This window comes from Arachis hypogaea, chromosome 15, assembly GCF_003086295.3.
Source record: "Arachis hypogaea cultivar Tifrunner chromosome 15, arahy.Tifrunner.gnm2.J5K5, whole genome shotgun sequence".
NCBI classification, from domain to species: Eukaryota; Viridiplantae; Streptophyta; class Magnoliopsida; order Fabales; family Fabaceae; genus Arachis; species Arachis hypogaea.
Genome location: NC_092050.1, coordinates 4,261,808 through 4,285,746, shown reverse-complemented (window position 1 = coordinate 4,285,746; position 23,939 = coordinate 4,261,808). Strand labels below are relative to the sequence as shown.

The 23,939-nt window shown below is 31.6% G+C and overlaps 4 protein-coding genes across 4 annotated transcripts; 1 reads left to right on the top strand and 3 right to left on the bottom strand.

The window, feature by feature from the left end:
* The first annotated feature begins 2,604 nt into the window (after positions 1–2,604).
* LOC112747696 (aconitate hydratase 1) lies at positions 2,605–9,378 on the top strand. Its single transcript, XM_025795862.3, has 21 exons — positions 2,605–2,745; positions 2,952–3,091; positions 3,199–3,309; positions 3,652–3,812; positions 3,918–4,010; positions 4,128–4,313; positions 4,482–4,643; positions 4,837–4,981; positions 5,102–5,244; positions 5,309–5,365; positions 5,457–5,536; positions 6,004–6,079; positions 6,238–6,423; positions 6,895–6,962; positions 7,070–7,188; positions 7,277–7,398; positions 7,494–7,592; positions 7,683–8,162; positions 8,512–8,610; positions 8,689–8,928; positions 9,011–9,378. Exons 2-21 carry the CDS (start codon positions 3,088–3,090, stop codon positions 9,083–9,085), a joined length of 2,706 nt encoding a protein of 901 aa, XP_025651647.1. The 5' UTR covers positions 2,605–2,745; positions 2,952–3,087; the 3' UTR covers positions 9,086–9,378.
* A 1,331-nt stretch (positions 9,379–10,709) lies between these two features.
* On the bottom strand, positions 10,710–14,197 carry LOC112747697 (probable prolyl 4-hydroxylase 3). The gene is made up of 8 exons (XM_025795863.3): positions 13,658–14,197; positions 13,454–13,541; positions 12,810–12,907; positions 12,585–12,682; positions 12,181–12,310; positions 11,890–12,077; positions 11,699–11,788; positions 10,710–11,148 (listed from the first exon to the last, which is right to left on the bottom strand). Exons 1-7 carry the CDS (start codon positions 13,852–13,854, stop codon positions 11,715–11,717), a joined length of 873 nt encoding a protein of 290 aa, XP_025651648.1. The 5' UTR covers positions 13,855–14,197; the 3' UTR covers positions 10,710–11,148; positions 11,699–11,714.
* Positions 14,198–15,207: 1,010 nt separating this feature from the next.
* On the bottom strand, positions 15,208–17,024 carry LOC112747698 (uncharacterized). Its single transcript, XM_025795864.2, has 4 exons — positions 16,702–17,024; positions 16,320–16,596; positions 15,854–15,996; positions 15,208–15,615 (listed from the first exon to the last, which is right to left on the bottom strand). The coding sequence occupies exons 2-4, from the start codon at positions 16,554–16,556 to the stop codon at positions 15,468–15,470; spliced, it is 528 nt and encodes a 175-aa protein (XP_025651649.1). The 5' UTR covers positions 16,557–16,596; positions 16,702–17,024; the 3' UTR covers positions 15,208–15,467.
* A 3,234-nt stretch (positions 17,025–20,258) lies between these two features.
* LOC112747694 (uncharacterized protein At4g08330, chloroplastic-like) lies at positions 20,259–21,460 on the bottom strand. Its single transcript, XM_025795861.3, has one exon. It carries the CDS (start codon positions 21,014–21,016, stop codon positions 20,633–20,635), a length of 384 nt encoding a protein of 127 aa, XP_025651646.1. The 5' UTR covers positions 21,017–21,460; the 3' UTR covers positions 20,259–20,632.
* Between the last annotated feature and the right edge of the window lie 2,479 nt (positions 21,461–23,939).

Genomic DNA, 23,939 nt, shown 5'->3' with positions numbered 1-23,939 from the left:
CTGTATTATTTTGTTTAACTCATTAAAATCAATTCATTATGATGAATTAATTATATCAACTAATTGATTTGAATAGATATTTAAGTATCACATAATTTAAAATTATGTATATTAATTATTTGATTTAATTTTTATGATATATAAATTTAAGGAATAAATTAAAATAAGATAATTTATTACTTATTTAAATTGAATACAACAAATATAAATTAATTTAGTTAAAAGTTTACTATTTTCTAATCTTCTATACATAAAAATGATAAAACAAAATTATAAAAATAATCTTTTTATCACTTTTGCTATTTTAATTTTATTTTCTTTGTTTTTTTTATGTATAATTTTATTTTATATTAACTTTGTTTATTTAATAATAAAATATACTCATATTAATTCTATCATATAATAATATATTTTTCTCCTATATTAATCAAAGAATTTCAATAGTTATCAACTACATCTAATAGAATGATTGAGAAGCGAGAACTACGAGAAGTTAAACCCAGGTTCAAAATGCTGAAACAAAGAAAAGAAAATAGTGGATATATGATTAGAGAAAAATGTATAATAATGACAAAATATACTAAAACTGGATTTTTTTCCAACTAATAAAAGTGGCCGTTAATTCCTCATGAATTTATTTTTTCTCTAAAATAAAATCACTATTTTTTTCTAAATTTATTTTAAAAAATATATTTATTATAATTATATTACAATTTACATTTAATAAATAATGCATGATTATACTAATTTAGAGAAATATTTTTATTATAATTATATAAAATCAATATTTAATACATTATCAACTAATAAAATTGAGGTGTCAATTTCTCATGAATTCATTTTCCCTCCAAAATGAAAGTACTATTCTCTCTTCTAAATTTATTTTAGAAAAAATATCTTTATTATAATTATATTACAATATTACAATTAGTATTTAATGAATAATGCATAATTATAATAATTTAGAAAAATAAAATAAAGTCCAGTAATTTATCTTCCGACTGCACACGTGTATATAATAAATTTTAAGAATGAGTCATGTATAGTAAATACGATCGATGATTGTAAAACTGTATACTAACATTGATATAATATTATTTTAGGTATATGTTTTGCAAGTATCAAAGAAAAGTGTCGAGTTCTTTTTTAGTAGATTTAAATTATTCATTGTTTATTAGAGAATTTTATGCATTAGAATTCTCTAATAATTTATTATTTATTTTGAGCTAATTTTGATATGTTCTTATTTGACAGTAAAATAACATATAAAAATTTGTTGGTGGGTCTAAGTATTATTAAGTTATTTATGGTCACATTGAGTATATGTGGTTGATTTATTGAAGAAAGTAGATTACTAAAACTAATTAATAACTATTTAGAGTTAATATATTTAACACTAGCTTAAGAAAAAACAAATAATACATAACATGTTATATTTTTATTAATCAAATTATTATAATTTAAATTAATCTTAATAAAATAATTTAAAATTATAATTTTAATCTTATCACGTGCATGGTACGGGTTAATACACTTGGAAATTACTGCACGATGAATGTGGTATATAGAGAAGTTTTTGAGAGGCCTATAATAAAAAGGTAATAACAAAATGTCTTACTAAATCTATTTATTTATTAAAATTTATTACTATCACTTAAAAAAATTTAGAAATTCTAGGAACTAATAGATGAATTCTTATTGTACATTAATAGTTTGAGAATATTAAAATTATCATAAAAATTCGTATAATTTTATTCTCTTGACAAACAATTTTATAATTACGTTAATCATATAATTTTATATACAAACATTGATACAGTGTTGTTTCATATATATATTTTGCAGGTATTAAAGGATAGCATTGAATTGTTATTCAGTAGGTTTAAATTATTTATTGTTTATTACAAAACTTTCTGCATTAGGATTCCCTATTAATTTGTTCTTCATTTTGAGCTGATTTTGATATTTTTTAACTTCACAGTATACCAACATATAAAAATTTGTTGGTAGATTTAAGTATTACTAAATTATTTATGGTCATATCGAGTATATATGCCTGATTTATTGAAAAAAAGTAGATTAAATAACTATTTTATAATTAATACAATTAACACTATATTAAGAAAAAAAAACAACGCATACAATATGATTTTTTTATTAATTAAATTATTATAATTAAAATGAAATTTAACATAACAACTTAAAATTATAATTTTAATCTTATCACGTGCATGGCACGGGTGATTAAACTTGTTTATAAATTATAACATACTTTTTTTTTAATTTTTAATTTCAGTAGAATTATTTATAATAATATTTATTAATAAATATGTTCTTTTTCAAATATGGAATAAATTAAGTCAAGAACTAATTTATCTGTTTTTTTTAAATATATAAAATTCAAAATTTAAAAAATTAATAAAAATAAAAATGAAAGTAATAGAATCTAATATTTTAATAATAGTGAAGTCCTACAGAACGTAATTTCCTTATATAAAACTTCCATTTTTGTATAGTCGACAAATTCACAAACTTATTAGGTAGAAAAAACCCAAACAATAAAAATCTTTGTTTAAAACTACGAGATATTTTTCATTTTGATTTGATTTGACGTGGTGAATATGGAATATGGAACATGGAGGAGGAAGAGAGTAAGAATATTACGTGCGAGGGAAGGAGGATCAAGCTTGAATATACGCTCATAACATATGACACATCAACGGATCTCGAATTCTCAAGCACACTGTGACGACAACTAATCCAATACTTAAATTAACAGAACAGAATCTTTATACTTTTTAATTATTTTAATTAAATAATAAATTATGAAAATAGTTAAACTTGTCGTATTAAAATAATCAAATCAATAGTAAACAAATAATTTAAATATAATATATTTAATTTATACATACTAATTTAAATTTTTTATTTTCTTTTTATTTTTATATTAGGACAATACCAGAATAGCACGCTCCACTTTGTTTCACTTCTCTTTATCAATTCATATCTGTCTTCGCTTCTCGCTTCACCTACTCCCTCTCCTTCTCGTTTGATCGATCCATAATCTCATAGCTACATTCAGAGACTATGGGTAACACAATACATACTCCTTCACTTTCACTTCTTATCATTCATGCTTTTCATGTATTTCTTCTCTTTTCTTTTTGACAAATTTGATTGGTTGGTTCGTTGTTGCAGCGGCGACTGCAAACCCCTTCCAGAGCATTCTGAAGACGCTTCAGAAGCCTGGTGGTGCTGGTGACTTCGGAAGCTACTTTAGCTTGCCAGCTCTTAATGATCCAAGAATTGGTTAGTTTTTTGTTTTTCCAATTTTCGCTGATATTTTTTTTCCTTGATTGGAAATAACGCAGTATGTTGAAAACTTAGCAGTTGTTATTGTTATTTTTAGGGATTACGGTCTCAGTAGATGTTATTACTAACTAATATTGAAAAAAGAAATCTGGATTCAATGATTCATCTTCTATGAGATCCGTTGTTGTTTTATTGTTGTTAATTGGATTGGATCTGGAGGGAAGAAATCTGAGTGTGAGACGTAATGTAGTGATATCATTTGACGATTGATTACTTGAAATCTGATTTCGAGTGATTACAGAATTTGATGGTGACTGTTTTTTTGTGTTTGCCTCGCAGATAAACTTCCTTACTCTATCAGGATACTTTTGGAATCTGCGATTCGTAACTGTGATGAGTTTCAAGTTAAGAAGCATGACGTTGAAAAAATTATTGATTGGGAGAATTCTGCTCCCAAACAGGTGGAAATTCCATTCAAGCCGGCTAGAGTGCTGCTGCAGGTAAGTACCGTGAAGCCATGAAGATATAATGGATGTTGTTTTTATTAGTATTTGAATTGAGCAAACTTTTTGTGGTATTCAATGAGCTTTTCATGTCAATATCAGGATTTTACTGGTGTGCCTGCTGTTGTTGATCTTGCTTGCATGCGAGACGCAATGAACAAGCTTGGTGGCGATTCTAATAGAATTAATCCCTTGGTAAGCAGTATGCTTGAGCACATTAATTGGTTGAGACTAATATTGATTTTTTTTTTAAATTATTATTATGTGTCTAGGTACTTCAACTCTAACGATTTCATAATTGTTTCCCTTCAGGTACCAGTAGATCTTGTCATTGATCACTCAGTTCAGGTTGATGTTGCGAGATCAGAAAATGCTGTTCAGGCAAATATGGAACTTGAATTTCAGAGGAACAAGGAAAGATTTGGTTTCCTCAAGTGGGGTTCAACTGCATTCAATAACATGCTTGTTGTTCCTCCCGGATCAGGAATAGTTCACCAGGTCAGTGCCTCATTCAAATCCCCACTGTTATAGATGTATATTTGACCTAATTCTGTAACATTTACTCTCTGAAGGTTTTTATCTGTGGCAAGGAAAACTCACATGATTCTTAATGCAGTTTATAATAGTTTGTCTCCTAAATTAAATTTTACAACTCAATTTGTGTAGGTCAATTTAGAATACCTCGGTAGAGTGGTGTTCAACACGAATGGTGTGCTTTATCCAGACAGTGTTGTGGGAACTGATTCACACACAACTATGATTGATGGCTTGGGTGTTGCTGGGTGGGGAGTTGGTGGAATTGAAGCAGAAGCTGCTATGCTCGGCCAGGTAAAAGAACATGTAGATTTGTCATTTGTTATGGAAATCCATGAAATTCTTTTAAATAGTAGCGCGATGGAGTTAATTTATTGAGTATATTCAATTAGTTTTTCTGTGGATTATTTGCAGCAAGCATGTTAATTGATTATTTGGGTGTTAAGATGTTATTAGATTATTTATTTATCTCTCAATGTCTTTGCAGCCCATGAGCATGGTCCTACCAGGTGTTGTTGGATTTAAATTATTAGGAAAACTACGAAGTGGCGTGACGGCTACTGATTTGGTGTTGACTGTTACTCAAATGCTAAGGAAACACGGGGTTGTTGGCAAGTTTGTGGAGTTTTACGGCAAGTCTTAACTTATGCAAATGATGCTATGATTTTTTTCTTGGTCCTTCATAGCACGACCTGCCTGCCTGATTAATCTTCCCTTAAATAATTGTTTTTTTTTTTACCTTTCTTATGCAGGGGAAGGCATGAGTGAGCTACCTTTGGCAGATCGTGCCACCATAGCAAACATGTCTCCTGAATATGGTGCAACCATGGGCTTCTTTCCTGTTGATCATGTCACTTTGCAATATCTGAAGTTGACAGGAAGAAGTGATGAAACTGTAAGTTAACACTTACATCATGCTACTTTTGTTGTCTACATTTGCTTACATATCTCCCTTGCAGGTTTCCATGATAGAATCCTATTTACGAGCCAATAAGATGTTTGTGGACTACAATGAGGTACTATGCTTCCTGCATGTGTTTTTTGGAATAGTTATGTCTCAGTGGTTCGGAAGGGCCTCGTTTGACTTGTGATTTTTATTTCATGCAGCCTCAAGTGGAGAGAGTGTACTCATCATATTTGGAGCTCAAACTTGAGGATGTAGAACCTTGTGTCTCAGGTCCAAAGAGGTAATGTGGAATCATGTTTTCCAGTTAAATGTAAGGGTAAAATGCTCCTGCCGTTATTGTATGCATTTTATACACATGCCTCCACTCTATTTTGAAAACCTACATAACACTTCTGTCTTTCTCAAACACACATGCTTCCAAAATTCTATCATGATTTGCTGAAAGTGTCATTCATTCCCTTGTTCAACTATATATTGAGAAAAAGCGAAGAAACATTCAATTTGTGCAGCTGAATCAATGTTTAAAATTGACCAGAATTCCATAAGATACTTCAACAAATGTGTAACGTCTGATCACAGTTTGGAGTTAATTTTGGTTATTTTGAGGGTATAAAAAGACATACGTGTGGAAAGGCTTTTATAGTAAGTGTAAATTAATAGGGAGCTGACATAATTCAGACTAAAATAAAATCATGTTTTCATTTTCTAGTTTTTACATAGTTTAATCATTGCTTTAAATCTTTTCAGGCCTCATGATCGTGTCCCTTTGAAAGAAATGAAGGTAGATTGGCATGCCTGCCTCAACAATAAAGTTGGGTTTAAGGTATGCTGCTTGAACCATGGATATAATTTTGTCAACAGCTATATACAGATCAGTAGTTTGTATGATTATATACTCATCCTAGTTATCTGCTTTTGATATTTTTTTTTTGCCTTTATTTATTTTTATGGTCTTTTGATCTGTATATTGCACTGTTACAGGGTTTTGCCATACCAACAGAATCTCAAAATAAGGTTGCAGAGTTCACATTCAATGGGACAAAAGCACATCTTAGGCATGGGGATGTTGTTATAGCTGCTATCACCAGCTGTACAAATACCTCAAACCCTTATGTAATGCTTGGAGCTGCACTGGTTGCAAAGAAAGCATGTGACTTGGGATTGGAGGTTTGTCAATGTCTCTGCTTTTTTGTTACCTGTGTCATGAAGTTTTAAGATTTAACTTGATAATCATATGCATGTACTGTAGTTGGGCTACATGATCAGGATTATATGTTTATTGTATGATTGCTTTTATATCTTTTTTTAATATTGTTGAATGCACCCAAATTGCACTCCCTATCCCCCCAAACAAATGACTAAAGCAGTAAAAGCACATGGTGGTTGTCCTGGAATTGCAGGCTTGGTGCATCATTTGTTCTTGTTTCTTTCCTCTTTCTGAATAAAGTTGAAATTAACTAAGCAACTGTCTTAGGCTTGTTTTTGTTTTTAAGGGTGATTATTGATTTTTTCCCCCTTCTAAGAATACATTGCATATTTGCAGTTTCTTCCTTTTTTTTATCCATCATTTTTTTTTCTGGATAATTTGTTGGGTACTAATTGATTGCCATTGTTTCATAATCTGATTTTGACTATTAGGTGAAGCCATGGATTAAAACAAGTCTTGCTCCAGGTTCCGGTGTTGTAACTAAATATATAGAGAGGAGGTATGTTTAGAATATGCGAAGTATATTAACTGTGACATACTGTGACACACCGGCAATAACATCAAGCTTACTGTGGCTGAAACACTTCTATTACATTTCACCTTCAGTGGCTTGCAGAAGTATTTGAACCAGCTAGGTTTTCATATAGTTGGGTATGGATGCACCACATGCATTGGTAATTCAGGGGATATTAATGAAGCTGTGGCTTCTGCAATTACTGAAAATGGTACACATTTTTTTTGTAAGCAGATATTCTCTTTGTATTCGTCAAGGAATCTTAGGTGACCTAAACATTGATTTTCTGAACATTCCAGATATTGTAGCTGCAGCTGTCTTGTCTGGAAATAGGAACTTTGAGGGCCGAGTTCATCCATTAACAAGGGCTAATTATCTTGCTTCGCCTCCTCTTGTTGTTGCCTATGCACTTGCTGGCACAGTATGTCTCTTGCGAATTGAGTTCAGGCCTGCTTTTAATGCCAAATTAGGTCTTTCCTTCTATGTTGGACTTTCTAAACTGGACACATTCTGCAGGTTGACATTGACTTTGAAACTGAACCTATTGGAATAACCAAGGATGGAGAGAGGATATTCTTCAAGGATATTTGGCCATCCAGTGAAGAAATTGCAAGTGTAAGTAGCCTATTGTGTTAGCTATCACTTTTGGATATCAGTACAAATTCATTGTATAAAGGTGATGGTTCTTATTTGTCCAATTTTCAGGTTGTACAATCAAGTGTGCTGCCAGATATGTTTAGGGAAACATATAATGCGATCACCAAGGGCAATCCCATGTGGAATAATCTCTCTGTTCCCACTGGCACTCTTTATTCCTGGGACCCTTCATCAACATATATTCATGAGCCACCTTACTTTAAGAACATGACCATGTCTCCACCCGGTGGACACGGAGTGAAGAATGCTTACTGTTTGCTCAATTTTGGGGATAGTATTACGACTGACCACATCTCTCCAGCTGGTAGCATACATAAAGATAGTCCTGCTGCCAAATACCTTATGGAGCGTGGGGTTGACAGACGAGATTTCAACTCCTATGGAAGTCGCCGTGGTAACGATGAGGTGATGGCACGAGGAACTTTTGCTAATATTCGCATCGTCAACAAACTCTTGAATGGAGAAGTTGGACCAAAAACAATCCATATTCCTTCTGGGGAGAAGTTATCTGTCTTTGATGCTGCAATGGTAATTTTTCTTCTAAGTAGGTGCACGAGGCAATGTTTCTTTACATCATAATGATGCTATGTCATATACCTTCTCATTCCTGTGATAGATAGATTTGATTTTGACTGGAAAACATTCTTGACAATCTGCCTGAATCTATCAAATTATATGGGCACGACATCTATATTGAAAGACCAAAAAAGGGGAGAAATAGAGAAAGTAAATTCAGTTTGGCTTTAGACTGGAAATGTCAAAAGAAAGCACACAAAAAATTTCCAGTGTATTTTTCATTCATGATTACTGTAGTTAACCCAAGCCTTTTTTGGTTGACTTCTTTGTAACCTTGTTGGATCATCATATCTATTTTCAGAAATACAAGAGCGAGGGGCATGATATGATTATTTTAGCTGGTGCTGAGTATGGAAGTGGAAGTTCCCGTGATTGGGCTGCAAAGGGGCCGATGCTACTGGTACTTCCTAGATTCCATTCTACTATAAAAAAAAATGTGTTTTTTATTGGTAAATTTAATGACATATTCATTTGTCAGGGTGTGAAAGCTGTCATATCAAAAAGCTTTGAAAGGATTCACCGAAGTAATTTGGTGGGAATGGGTATTATCCCTCTATGTTTCAAGTCCGGGGAGGATGCCGATAGTCTTGGATTGACTGGTCGTGAGCGGTACACCATTGATCTTCCGAACATAAGTGAAATCCGACCTGGTCAAGATGTCACAGTGGTGACAGATGATGGGAAGAAGTTTGCAACTACTCTAAGATTCGATACAGAGGTAATATTTGGTCTTCCATTTTTTGTTGCAACTCTTTGATCATTCTGTTTTCTTGGTTGATGTTTTAGCCACTTCATTGCAGGTTGAACTTGCTTACTTCAGCCATGGAGGCATCTTGCAATATGTGATCAGAAACTTGATCAATGCTAAACATTAAGGGTGTTAAAAGAAACAATGTTGGCTGGTGGCATTGGTAGGACACAGTCGCACCACTGATTTTTAACTTTGTCTAAATAAAGGTTCCTCCAAGGTGGTAAAAAATCCTTGCTATCAAATGTTGTATCAATAAACCAAGGAACGATGAAGGGTTGTTGTATTGGCTGTCACTTTTCATTTCTCATATTTATTTGAGAATGGAGAAGTCTTTATTCCTTATTTTAGAGTTTGAGTGTTGTGGCGAACATTTACTTTCAAGAGAAATAGAGAATCATCAGTTGAAGGGTTGATAAACCTTTTTTCTTTTTTGGGTTCTGGGGTTAATAAACCTTGTGTGCCTCGAAAAATATGCAGTGCTAGAGACTGAAGTCTAACAATCCACAATTCCACATATCCTATAGTTCATAAAATAGTTATCAGATTCAGAGATGGTTTCTGACAAAAAAAAAAAAGATTCAGAGATGGTTTATTAGTTAACAATTTTAAAACTTTATAATCACCAAATGATAGAACAATTGATCGACTGTACAATTTAACGAAATTTTTATTGTATTCATGTTATACCTTATTTAATATCTGGAAATATATTTACTAGGTTCTGTTACTGCTCTGAGTGCTCTCACAAAATTAAAAAAAAAGGGGGGGGGGGGGGGGGGGGGAAAGGATGAGAGTTTTCATTTATCACTACTTACAAGGAAATATTTGGACAACAAAAATTACAGTAATTAGTTTTCTTAGTCACGTCATCGTCAATGTCCTTTTTTCATAAAAAATTAATAAATACACTGAAAACGTTTATTAGAAAGGTTCATAAGTAATATTCAATATACGTAAAAAATTAATACCTTCAAAAAATTTCTCTTTTGGCAGTTGAGCTTAAAAAAATGGTTTATTGTCTCGTATAATTAAAGCTACTATGAAACTGCATTTTAGTCAACGCCCTTCAGGTAAGAGTGTATGACTGCCAAATATGTTTCGTTATCATTTAACCTTGGCTTATTGCCTTATTCATATTCAAATAACCGGAAAGAATTCTATATATTTATATAGTGATTAATCTGAATATCAATATTTGCTTTGTTTGGCCTTATTCATATCCAGGTGGAGGAGATTAATGGAACATGTATCAGATATTAAGTGATTGATACTTGCCTATTGAAAGGGAAAAGACAACCATGTAGTTATGATTTCTGGGCATAATAAAACTTAAATCTTATAAATCGTATAAACCAACCTAACTTGTTTTTCTTTTTCTTTTTCTTCTTTTTTTGGAAAAGAAAAACAAGACTAATTATTTTAGAAATAGATAAGTATAGTGTGTTATTCACTTTTATGGGTAAGCTGAGTTATTTTTTTTAATATAAAAATAAAAAATTTGACAGTCAGATTTTATTACAGAATTTTACAGATACATAAATCTGACCCTTAAATTTCTGATCTTCGAAAAATAAAAAACAAAATCATAAATATAAATTTGACTCTCAAATTTTTTTTACCGAATTTCTTCTAACTCTTCTCCACAATTGTGTGATAGACCTCTCATTTTCATAAATACACTCTTCTCTAATATTAAAAACAAAAAGCGGAAAAACAAAAGGTAGGAAACTACCAGTATCATGACAGCATTTTCAAAAGGTAAACTCAACACTGCTCTTTAGTCTTTTAGACTGAAAAGGTGCAATGATGTAGAAAAGGCATCTCGTAAAGGGCTAATTAACAACACAAGTAAATAACAACGATAACTACACAAGGTTAAGTGAACTCTGAGGAAAGAGCAGGTACACTGGTCTCATCTATTGGTTTGATACATTTCTCTCCAAAAACCCCTAATGCAAATTGTAACATGTATATACTCTTTTTTATATTTTATTATTATATTTTTACTAATATAAATGAAAAATGTAGGGGGAAAAAATTAGTTAGCTGAGGATACAACGGAACATCCAAAATCACAGAAACATCGGCATCTATAAGCATTTCCTTCAAGGCCGCAAGTATTATCGTGCAGAGTTTTAGCTCAGCCTTTAAAGTAGTACAATATGGGAATGATGGACTCTTAGAAACCTGAACAATAAATCAATCAACGTGAGTGGTCGAGCAACAACTAGCATCATATGAAACTTGGAAAGCAATAGCTAAGAATCATGCTATGCAAGACAAAACACTAGGCCATGAATACAACTTTACATTGCAAACAAGGAAATGCAGTCACAAGTACCGGTTTTCCAATTTTGAAAGAGTTTAATTTTCACGGATGTCCGTATAAAATTCTTAGTATTTATACTTGCATCCAATCAAGTGTTACCACATAGATAAAAGTGATTTTGTTTTAGATAGTAGATATTGCTTGTCTATATGATAACACCTAATTGGATGTTGGTGTAAATTAATAGACTAATATTGTGCAAAATAGCTCTACATACTAAATGTTTTGACACTCTTTCTAAGTCATATCAATCCAACAACTGAACCCTATTTAAGTAATAACCAAACAAAGATCATAAAACTGAGTTGTTTGATGAGTTCAATCTAAGTCAATAGTGACAAAAGAATTTATGTATAGCCTCAATTGTAATATACTATTTTTTAACAGTACAATAAGAGAAGATAAAACCTGTAGTAATGTATGTTCAAGCTTTGTATTCGCTGACACGCATCCATTTGGTACTTGACCACTTATTACCCTTAATCACCGGACAACCGCCTGGAAAATTATCAAGTGAAAATTTCCGTTAATATATCTCCTTTTGTGAAAGCTTGTTGACACATCAAGCAGCACACATAATAATAAAACCACCAACTAACCATGCAGACTTGATGGATCTAAGGTTGCATCCGGCCTCATGCTCCAGAAAAGTAAAGCATCCCCCCTCTTTGGTTTAATTGAAAGTCCTTTTTTACCACAATCCGAAAGCTCATTCCACCACGGCAGAGAGCTGAAGTTCCCCTTGGCAGCCGGGAACACTGTCTCACCCCCTTCTTCAACATCTGTACTGTAATATCATAATATAGATGGAATATGGCATGAACAGATATCCTCATGTTGAAGATAAATAGAAGCTAACAACTAAGAAGAGACCACTTGATGACACTTACAGGTACATCAGTACTGTTGCAATGCGTTGACCTCCATTCTTAGTGTTAAATTCATCCTGAAAGTAGTCATAGTGAGGTTCATACTTCTGTCCAACTTCGTAATGTAGAACTTGAAGCCCTTCACCGTGCTCTGCATTGCAAGACATTGTATAAGTAATGCTTTGTGAAGCATATAACAAAAAATATGCTACTACCTAAGATCAAAGACCACAAAACCAGATTGCAAAGTCAACTAAAATTATTCCATCTTGTTTGCTTGATGGGAAATTAGTTTCCAATATCAACGGGAAAACTTCATGTAAGGATTTAATGTGTGAAATAGCAGAGCAATTGGCAAAAAAGGTAGCATGTCATTTCCAACAAACAAGAATATATCATAAGAAAGACAAAAACAGAGTACTTACCTACAGGTATGAAAGTGAAGTCAGCAATTTTTTTCTCAATATTCCTCACAATCTTATCACGTCCTCTGGCCAGAAAAGTTCCGGAGCTTGTACGGACTCTAAATGTAAAAGAAATACGAAAAGGTAAGGTCTATCATCACGGAAGAGGAGCAAGGGTAGTCTCGGGAGACAACTTTCAATATCAAAGGACAGTGAACAGAGAAAGATAGGGGAGAAAACTCTAACCTGCTGTCTTTACTTTTTCCAGTTTCGCTATCAACAACTGTCGATTTTTGCATGTGTGGCTTTGCAATACTGATTAGATAATCACATTCCTCTTTGGTCTGCTCAGATTAATAAGCTAAATTTCAGTATTTGGAAAGTGAAAACAATACAATCCATCAAATTAATGCTCCCAAAAAACATGAACATCAACCAGGATTTAAACACAATGTCATTGCATCATGTAAAGCTCACAAGCAAACCGTAACATACTAATCTGAATGCCGCTATCAATCATCATCATGCAGCCAAAGAAAACAGAAACACAATTTTGGGTGATTATCCTAATCTTCGAATTGAAAATGTAACAAAAGAAAGGAGGATTCATCAACATGAGCTACCAGTAACTAGAGATCAAATCATAATACCACAAAATTTCAACAATTGCTTGACCTCGCATAAATGCAGGAGAATATTAAAAGTTAAAGGCAAACTCATTTCTGATTCACAAATCCTGATTCCTAGTACAACATCAAGCTCAGGAACCACCCAAATTTTATTTTATTTTAAAAAGAAAAAAGTTCCACACACGATTTCCATGATCTCATGCACAATTGAACTTGAAAACAGAAAGCAATTATAATTAAGAGAAGAAGTTTTCAACTGACCAGGAAATTATGATAAACAAAAGCTCGAGGCTCCCAGGAAACGACTTCAACCCACTGTTCTCCGTTATCATCTTCAGAACCACCGCTTCTGCTCAAAAGAACCGAAAAAAATGACAAAGAGGGAGAAAAATCAAAATTTGAAAACAAATTAAGATAGAAACGAAAGAGAATCGAAATAGGAGAGGGGCAATTACGGAAATTTACCTGTCTCGAGTGTTGTGAGCGATGGAGGTGAGATCGTTAGGCTTTGGAAAACGCGAACGCGAGGGAGAAGGAATGGAGAGGATTCCGAGAGCGAGAAGGATGAGAACGACGAAGGTGAAGGCCACAAGCAGCGAGAGCATCAGCGTCGACGACGATGACTTCCGAGGCTGCAAGCGAGAGTACTTGCCCTTCGCCATTGTTGAAAACGGGGTTCAAGATTTGGATCTGATGATACTGTGAATAACAACAACAAGATCTGAAGAATTTTGAACGAATCTCTCAGACAAGAAGAAGAAGAGTGATGACTTGGTTGTTGTTGTAGTGGCAGCAACGGTGGCTGGCGTTTTTTTTTTTTTATCTATTTATTTCTTATTTTTCTATTTTTCTTCTTCTACGCTTCAAAAATTCAGCCGAGTCCTACTTCTTCTACCTAAGGTTGTTTGTTGTGAAGGGAATTTTTGGATTTTGGAAAAATTGCATGTCACTTTGATTTTTGGTGCATTATTAAATTGGAGTTGAGCTGTCTAAATATTAAATATCATTGATCTCTTTTGGGATAAAGTGATAAAATAAATAATTTTTCCTAATGAAAAAGCAATGAGATGACTTGATTGGTTAGGATTTTTTACAGAAAAAATAAAAAAAGGAAAATTACTTTCTTTCCAACTTAGTTTAATTTTACAAAAATATTATCCACACACTAAAAATTAATTATTGTATATTTATATAATTTAATTTATTTTTAATATATATTTTATATTTTAATATATATTTTATATTATTAATTAATTTTATTAATTGATTTTAGTGTATATCTAATATTATTATTAATTTTATAATTAAGAAAACTTATAGGTATTTATGTTAAATTACAAGTTATTCTAGTATTTTTAGTTAATTCTACTACGTTCTTAGCAATTTAGAATGTGTTTTTGAGTTCTGATAGAATAGAAACGAAAGGCTTTGAAAAAATCAAAGAGAATAGAAAAAAAAATGATTTTATTTTTTTAGCATATTTTTATTCTTAAATTTAAAGTTTTTAAGATGAACAATATGGATTTTTACAGTAACGTTAGGTGAAAAGAAAATTCATCAAATTTCTAATAAAAAAATTAAATATATTATGAAAACATTAAAAAAATAAAATTCTTTGTTCGTAAATTAAAAAAAAATTACAAAGATAATTTAAAACTATTAATATATTTTTTTAAGATTTTTACTAACAAGTGTCTTATTTTTTTAAGAGTTATAACTTGCACCTATAGTAGTTAAGAATTTCCTCCAGCGATATATAAATGAAAGATTTGGATTCTCTAAAGTTTGAATTTCATTTTAAAGAGTAAAGTGTGATCTCTTACCATTAATTTTATAAGTAAAGCCAATAATAAATATAAAAGAAAAATTATTCAAAGATAGAAAATTACACTTTACTTTTTAAAGTGAAATTCAAACTTTAGAGGATCCAAATTTATAAATAAACACATATAAGCGCCCTGCGCCCTGGTGTTAATAATTTCATCATTCAATAATTTCTAATAAATACGATTAAATAAGTAACAAGACCTTCGTCATTCAATAATCACTGGTGAATAACCAGGAAGCGGAACAATACAATGACTTTACATGTACATAGTTTCCAGATTCTTTCCTTTTTTTTTCTTTTCTCCTAATCTCAAACCACTAGACAGTAGAAATGAATCGAAAGATGAACACGTTGACATTTTAATAACAAAACAAACGAAACATTACCATTACATCAATAATGATGATATTAATCAGATTGAAATACATCTTAAGACACCTATATGGCTTAAAATGCGCCAATAGCTGTAGGGTACAAAGCCTTGGGACTGTAAGATATATAATTGGGAACATAAGTTGATGAAATTCGTTTCTTGGAAGGATCCATGGAATCTATGGCTGGTTGGTTCAAATAAGCATACTTGCTTTTTGTCCACCTGCAAATTTCAAAACAACTACAAAATAAATAACAATAAATGTACTAATTCGGTCTAATGTACAAATAACTGCAAAGCAAATTAATAAAATATTTTTTCAACAAGTTATAACTCAAATGATATAATTTCTTTATTCTTATTTAAAGGTCTCGGATTCGAATCTCATTCCTAACTTAAAAAATAAAATAAAATAAAATATCTTATAAAATAATTCTATAGTAAGAGGGAATTTACTAACCAATCCTTTATTCCAACACGCACTTCCTTGTCTTGTTTTCTGCAATCATTTGGCACTGCTACCCCTTTGACCATTTTTTTCTTGGTGTCACCTTCATCACTCTCATCCCTCAAGGACAATTCAAAGTTCAGATAATCTTCCTCCTGTTCTCCATTGTCCAAAGAATTCAACATAAAACGGCAAACAAAAACTTCAGGGTCAGACAGAGGAACAGAACCAAGTAACAATCACAATTCATAATATATTATAGGAACCGTCTTTTTTCTCTTTTTCTTTTTGTTCAACTGGTTTTTATTGTACTAATAAGCTCTTGTACCAATTTAGTTGAATTTGGTTATCAAAATAACTCGGTCATATAACATTATCAATTCTGTTTGCAACATTAAGATTATTTTCTATCACTCTTTTCCTTAGTTGTCTTATACAACAAGAAAGGAAAAAAGCATGTGGATGATCATGATCTTACCGAGAGATTTCGAGCTCGAAGTCTTGCTGCTGCCTTGATGGCAGCAAGGAGATGATCCTCCTCCTCGATCCGCTTCTGCCTCCAAAACCTCGCGATTTCCCGGTTCGTCACGCTCTCCTCTACTCTAGGTCTTGTGAATCCCCGGAACTTTGGAAGCGGAGGAGGAGGAGGCGGCCTTGGAACCACTCTCTTTGTCCTTGATCCAACTACATCACTTTCTTCCTTCCCTTGCTTCATTATAAACAAACTTTGCTATATATATTCACCTTATTGTTTCCTATAAAAAAAAATAATAAAGGTGATCATAGAATGAATCATCAACATCAAAATTCTCCTATTTAAAACCATGATCTTATGATCTTAGCTAACAATCTAAACCTACCTTTCACACACTATACGGAGTGGTGGTAGAGATTACACTAGCATGTGGAATAGGAATATCTTAGTCAAGTGGAATATGCAATAATAACAATAATGTTGTGTATATAGCAATCCCTCTTGTTGCGTGTGGACACCGAAGATTCAATTAAAAAATAAATTGGAATGGTTGTTGCGGCTTTCATTTCTCAAAGAAGTGACTTCTAAAGGAGGTTACCTCGTCCCTATCAGGAATCTTCAATGGATTATTGTGGTACTTAGATCAGCATAAGCAACTAGTCACTATTAAATTAAAGTAAGGATTTTGTTAAAAAGCATTTATTTGATAAGGTTTTCAATTTGAGAAGCTTTGATGATTTTTATATAAAAAAAAATTATACAGTAAATATTTTTATTTATTTTTTTCAACAGAATTTTTCATATTTGACCTCTTATCAAAAGTGTCTAGGGAATTTGTTAACTAAACTCTTGAAAATAAAATTTTATTCGAAATTATGGCCCAACCTCTGGTTATTGTAATCAGTGGATAATGCTACTAATAATACAAGACCAACTATTCAATGAGAATGGGAATTAGATCAATGAAAGCGAGTTAAATCGTAAGGTGAATTCCACACTTAAATACTCTTCTTGAGAATGGGTGACATTTACCATTCAGTTTACAAGTCTTAATGCTTTAAGTTTCTTTCCCTAATCGTTTTTTCATCTAAAGAAAAAGTAAAAAACTAAAGTATATCGAATCACTATTTTTACCTGATTTCATCTCGAACCACTATTTTATAATCTACGAGGAAAAGACCGAAATCAACTTTCTTGTCAAATATTTTACCTGATTAAGTTTTCTTTGGGAATGAGCTAATTTACTTTAGTTTTTTTTACTGGACTTTAGGTTAAAGTCCTAATGTATAACCTAGAGTTAATATTCAATTTCACCTTCAAAATTTGAAGTCAAATTTAGATTGACTCTTAAAATTACATTGACTTTTTTTGTGACTAAATTATGATTAACTTAATTTGGCTCCCAAAATTTACAATAGAAACTCACGTTAACTCTTGAGCTACTTTCCATAAATTGTGTTGATTTTGCATGTTAAATTTATTAAGATTTGAACTCCTCGCCTAAATTTCATGTGACCAAGACCTATTAAATTTCCTAAAAGCTTAATTAACTCTCCAATATCCTTACAAAAGATGACAATAGCAAACTCAATTTGAAAATTTTGCGGTCCTCACAAAGAAATCCAAGTCGCAACAAATTAATGTACCGAATCAATATGTCATTAACGGAGATTGGCTTAAAGATTAAGGTGAGTTACGATTTTAAATTTCGAAATCTAATTTGAGTCTATTAAAAATTTCAAGATCAAATTAAATCCCACTTCAAATTTCAATGATATTAACTCATATAAACTATGAACCACTAGACAACCAGTACCGGCCCTTCTATAAAGCAAAAGGCCAACTGTTGGCAAATGGCAAATACGATCAATTTAATAGAGGAGAATACTGCAAAATCAACGTTTTTAGTTAACCACCTAATATTTCTCTTTATAAATAAGATGGGGATGGAATTATATTCTAAGAAGCATAGTTATAATATTACATCGTAGGTTGATCACTATCTAAGTTTCTTATTGAGGTTTGACCAGCATCCAAAAACAATTAAGATAATTGAATCCAATCCCTCCGCAGTATCAAAATCTTCAAGATTAGAATTGCACAAGTTTCTTTAGATAACGTTAACATCATCTGTTATTATCATAATTCGGTTCAAAGAATCTCAGCTCCAGATATGTATATGCTAGATTTGAGGACTAGGGTTTTTAATGTACAAGAAATTTATAGGACAGCCAAGACAAAAAAACTCGTAATCTTAGCATTTGGTGGAAAGACTGAGATTGAGAAATAGAGACTAAGAGACAGAGATTAAAATAAATCTCAGTATTCTGTTTGGTGTAAAGTAAGAGACAGAAATTGAAACAAGAATAAAATTTTAATTTAAGTTGTACAAAAGTAAAATTAGAATTAATTAATTGAAATAAAGGTATTTTAGGTATAAAATGTTATTAAAATTTCAGCCTCCATCTCTAAAAATTTTAATCCCTTATGTCCCTATTTTTTGGAGGTATTGAAATATTGAAATTTTGGGACAGAGACAGAAATTTTAGTATCAATCTCTAAACCAACAAACATGATACTTAGTCTCTGTATCAATATCTCAAAACAAACGCTACCAAACTGTTCAAGGTTCGTGACATGACACAGGGATGTGCAAAAGCTTGCGTTAATGAATAATGCATATAGTTTTGTGATTTCCCTAGCAGTTTCATTTCAATTTTTCTTTTTCCTTGTTCTTATTCCCAAAAGGAGAAACATTTGTGCTTTGGATTCCTTTCCTTCATAAATCACTTACATTAGAAATTTGATTATTCGCATGCTAGTTGCCACTATACAAGCTTTACCATTATAATATAAAATGGAAATCAGAATGAACGGTTGGCAACAAAAGAATAAAATATATAATAAAAATATAAAATACGACCTTTCGGTGCCCAAGACCAACAATTACTTTGTATATTCTACCGCCAACGCTAGAGTTTCATAGTAATCTTGTATACCCCAAAATGCACACAACGAAAGAAACAACCAAAATATGAGAAATTGAGAAAACAATCGAGAAAAGAGACTAACGATGCATCTAATTCAGGTAGAAGAAGGTTTCTTCTAATGGAACATATTACCAATTTACCATATAGCATAAGCTGGCATCTAGTGCTGTAGATTCTACTCCATGTAAATTACCTATAAATATTTAAATAGAGTAGACTAAAAAAAAGTATTTTCTTTTCTCGTTTTTTAGACACGCCATGTCATATAAGAAAATAAATTGCAAGAAGAATTCTTGGGGACTAGCAATTTTTATTATTTTTTACTAGCACAGATATTAAATTGTCATTTTACTCATTTATGTGTGTAAATTCTAAAAAAGCGTGGATACAAATTATATTGATTCATTGGTGCAAACTGTATTGATTTATGTGTATAAAATTCTAGTAAATATAAATGCAAATTATATACTTCTTGTGTGCAAAACATCTAGAGATATGTGTGCAATTTATTGCTGGATAAGTGCGGGCCAAAAATGAAAATATTTACTAGCTATGTAGCATTGCTCTTGTAAAAAATTATATGTGACAAAAAACATATTACAAGACATGAATTCATAGTGAAAAGATCACATATGACAATATTATGTGAAAAAATAACATGGCAAGATTCATTTTTGCAAGGAGATACTCAAGTTAATGTTCTAAATCGCACTCATCTCTTCAGCAGCAGCTTTGGATTTGGTACGATTGTGGACAAAAAAATGGGGAACATGGTTTTTTTGACAGTCAATTTCATACTAGTCATAAGAGAATTCAAGAAAAATCTGTCTGATGCTAAATTCATAGGAGTGTGTTAAAGCATCTCCAAAGAAAAAAAAAGGATAAATTTGTTAAAAGAAGTTAGAAGGAATCATTGTACATTTCCTGCAGAGAAGAAAATATCACCTCAACCTTGATCCAGCAAAAATGAAAGACTATCTTGGATTACTTATGGTTACCAAACAGAACAATTCAACATGACAATACACATATCTAGAATTATTCTCTCAAAACTATCATAGCCAGACATAATTCATATCCAACTTGACATTCAATCAGAATTCAGAAACCAAGCATAAACTATACAATAAACGCAATCATATGCAAATGATGATTAATTTTGTAGACATGATAATGAAAGCTCGAAATATAAAGTACATAATATACAAAAGGTGAATAATCAGGTGAAGTGATAATTGAGAGCCTTGAAAATTGAAATGATTTAACCGATTTAACTAAACAGACTATTCAGTAAAGTCGACTGCAGCTGAGTTTTCACGTTAAGACTTAAGAGGGATGTTGAAGAATTGCGAGAGCTTTGGTCTTGAAGCGGTACCTGGGGGCACGAGGTATGACCTGGCTGGGACCCATGTGGAACTGACCGGGAGTATCGGTGAGTGGAGGGCCGTCGTCGTAGATGTAGCCAAGGAGATGGGCGCAAGAGTTGCAGATCATCTTGGTCCTCTTTCGTTGGATGCCCCAGTAGTTTAGGGTTTCGAAGAAGGGTTTGATTTTGTCCTCTTTCTCGAATCGGAGCTTGGCGGCGTCCACGGCGGAGAAGGAGACGGAACCTTTGTTGCCGGCCTCGAAGTAGAAGTCCGGTGGGAAGGCGTAGAAGGATCTCAGGTTGAGGTTGGTGCCGCAATGCTTGCAGCTGTAGGTGGAAGCCATTGTTGTTGCTGGTTTTATGTGAGACTGAAAAGAGAAGAAGAAGAGGGGAAGGTAATAGCGTTGTACATGAGAGAAAGAGATAGATGAAAAGTCGAAAACGCGTGAGTGTTGAAGGGTTGAAGGTGGAGGTGTTAGTTGTTGTTTCAACGGAGGCAGATGGCGATGGCGTAGAAGACAAGGTGGCTTCTTTGCGCCAACAAATACAATTTGGTAGCGTTTGGTCAGGGGAGTGAGACATAAGAATTAAGAAATAAGAAATTAGAATTAAAATTTCAGCGTATGTTTTGTAAATTTTAATTCTTTTAGGATTTTTAGAAAGTGAAGATATAAGAGATTTAAATTTTGAGAATGAATATTGAAATTTTAATTAAAAATATTTTTATTTAATTTTTTAAATTTTAAATTTATTTTTTAATTTTTATATTTATTTTAAATTATATATAATACTAAAATTAATTTAATTTAATGTATTTTATACTAAATATAATATAAAAATTTAATTTAATTTAAGTCTCTTAATTTTTATTTTTTTGTCTTAATCTCAGTTTTTCAATTTAAATTTCTCTTCTAAACGCAGCCTAAAATTAACTGGGACTAGTGTTAAAAGATTGGATCAATACTGTATTTCACATTTTTAACTCTCAATCTGTAATTAAAATTTTAGTCTTAATAAATAAATTTTTTGTCCTTTTAATATCTTAAAAAATAGACACATAACTACAATTTTTTAAAATGAATACTTAAATTTTAATATTTTTTAAAATACTCTTATTTTTTAATTAACAAAAGTATTTAATTAATTCTATTTATTTTAATTTTTGTATTTATCTTAAACTAAATAAAATAAGACACAATTAAATTGAAAAAGTATAAAAAAAAATTTAACAACGTAAACAATTTGTTAAAAAAAAGTTCATTTGAATTTTAAAAATTAAAATTTGAATTAATTAGGTTAATCGTAATTTTAAATTTGTTTTTATTTTTGCTGCAACTACTCTCTCGTAATTTTGTGCCACCGTCGCTGCTGTATTTCGATCTCGGTATCCCACATATATTATCTTGTTATTTATTTCTTACTAAGTAAATTGGATGTTTATTTTATTATGTATACGGATATTTTTTTATTCTAATGTGGATGTTTATTTGGGTATACTATTAGTATTTTTCTTGATTTGCTTTATTATGCATGCACATGCTTCGCATAATGTTTGTTTTACTATGTATGTGAATGATTCTTTTCAATAAGATGTAGATGTTTATTTAGGTCATATCATTTGGGAGAACGAAGCAAAGCGGCATGCGATAGAAGTGACGAAGACATGACGCAGCAGCGTGGAAGCAAGGGCAAAAGTGCAGCGCTGAAACAAGGGCAACAATGCGACATCACGGAGGGGAGAAAGAGGCATATAGCGGCAGCGTCACTTGAGGGGAAAACAGGGGCAACGCAGCGCATAGAAGAAGAAGGTACAGCGGCAACGTCGAGAGCAGGGGGCGCGAGGCAAGGAAGAAGAAGGTGTAGCGACGGTGCGGGACGCATGGAAGAAGAAGGTGCAGCAGCAGTGTGGTGCGTTGCTTTTTCAGACAGTGGCAACGGCAGTGAAGTGCATTGGTGACAGTGCAACAGGAAAAGGGAAGTGAAGCGACTGCGGTAAAAAGAGAAAAATGCGAAAGGGGAGAAGATAGGGTTGTGGTGAATAAATAAAATGGAATGTTTTTTTTGTTTTAGTGGTCTTAGAGGGCAGCCCAATATTACGTTGTTCGCACCCTTCATTATTTATCTAACAGAACTCAATTCAATTATGTATAATTTACACTAAATACAATACAAAAATTTAATTTAGTCTTTATTTTTTAGTTTTTATCTTTTAATTTGAGTCTTCTTTTCAAATACAATCATAAAAAACTACTCTCTAAAATATATACAAACTTCTTTTCTTATTTAAAAAAAACTTTGGCACATTTTGCTTTTTCTTTTTAATTATAGAAAATTATTTTTTAATTAACTAATATTAACTAATTAATAGTTTATGATTACAATCTAAATAGTCTCGAACCCATAAAATTTTAGTTTTTTTAATATTTAAAAAAATAGAGGCCAAAGTTTTGGAGATAAATATTTAAATTTTATTTTTTTTAATATTTTTATTTTTTAATTAATAAAGATATTTAAATAATTTTATTTATTTTAGACTTTATATTATTTTAAATTAAATAAAATTGAGACATAACTCAATCATATATTTATATTACATACAACATAAAAATTTAATTTCATATCGATTTTTTAATTTCTATTTTTTAGTTTTACTTTTCTTTTTAAATGCAGCCTTAGAGAACTATTTTCTTTTTGAAAAATACATATATTTTTTTTTCTTACTAAAAAAAACTTTGGCAAACATTGATTTTTAAAAAAATATACGAAACTAGATTTATAATTTAGAATTAAAAATTATAAGTTTATGATTAAATTTTAAATTTAAAATAAATAAAATAATTTTAAAAAATGATTAATATTATCTAAAAAAATTAATTCTTTAATATTTTTTTCTAAAGATAATAGGTTATATTTCATTAATTATTAAAAAATGAAATACAAAGATGTCCAAAAGCAGGACAGCATAATAAAAGGTGGGGATTTTCCAAAAATACTACACTGAAGGTATTCATCCAACGGTGCGTGGTCGAAAAACGAAGAAAAATCTTAAAGAAGAAATAATGATAAATCAAATTGAATGCACCTAAGAGCTTGTCTCATGGAGATGACGACCTAAACTGGGAGTTCTTTGGATTTCACGGAGCAACTTGACTGAGCTTGCTAGAATGGCAGACGGCATAGAAGTAGAACCTTCAAAAATCAACTGGTTGCGAGCTTTCCAGCAGTTCCAGCAAATGATGGCAAGCAATTGAGAATTATGGTCAACAT

Excerpts from the sequence above, each read along its gene's own strand:
- LOC112747694 (XM_025795861.3), bottom strand. The coding sequence starts at position 21,016 with ATGGCTTCCACCTACAGCTGCAAGCATTGCGGCACCAACCTCAACCTG.
- LOC112747697 (XM_025795863.3), bottom strand. The coding sequence starts at position 13,854 with ATGGCGAAGGGCAAGTACTCTCGCTTGCAGCCTCGGAAGTCATCGTCG. Across the intron at positions 13,542-13,657 it reads GCTCACAACACTCGAGACAG|AAGCGGTGGTTCTGAAGATG; the intron begins GTAAATTTCCGT and ends TCTTTTGAGCAG. Across the intron at positions 11,789-11,889 it reads AGATCCATCAAGTCTGCATG|GCGGTTGTCCGGTGATTAAG; the intron begins GTTAGTTGGTGG and ends ATAATTTTCCAG.
- LOC112747698 (XM_025795864.2), bottom strand. The coding sequence starts at position 16,556 with ATGAAGCAAGGGAAGGAAGAAAGTGATGTAGTTGGATCAAGGACAAAG. Across the intron at positions 15,997-16,319 it reads TTCGAGCTCGAAATCTCTCG|GAGGAAGATTATCTGAACTT; the intron begins GTAAGATCATGA and ends AATGGAGAACAG. Across the intron at positions 15,616-15,853 it reads CGTGTTGGAATAAAGGATTG|GTGGACAAAAAGCAAGTATG; the intron begins GTTAGTAAATTC and ends TGAAATTTGCAG.
- LOC112747696 (XM_025795862.3), top strand. Across the intron at positions 7,189-7,276 it reads TTCTGCAATTACTGAAAATG|ATATTGTAGCTGCAGCTGTC; the intron begins GTACACATTTTT and ends TGAACATTCCAG. Across the intron at positions 7,593-7,682 it reads CCAGTGAAGAAATTGCAAGT|GTTGTACAATCAAGTGTGCT; the intron begins GTAAGTAGCCTA and ends TCCAATTTTCAG.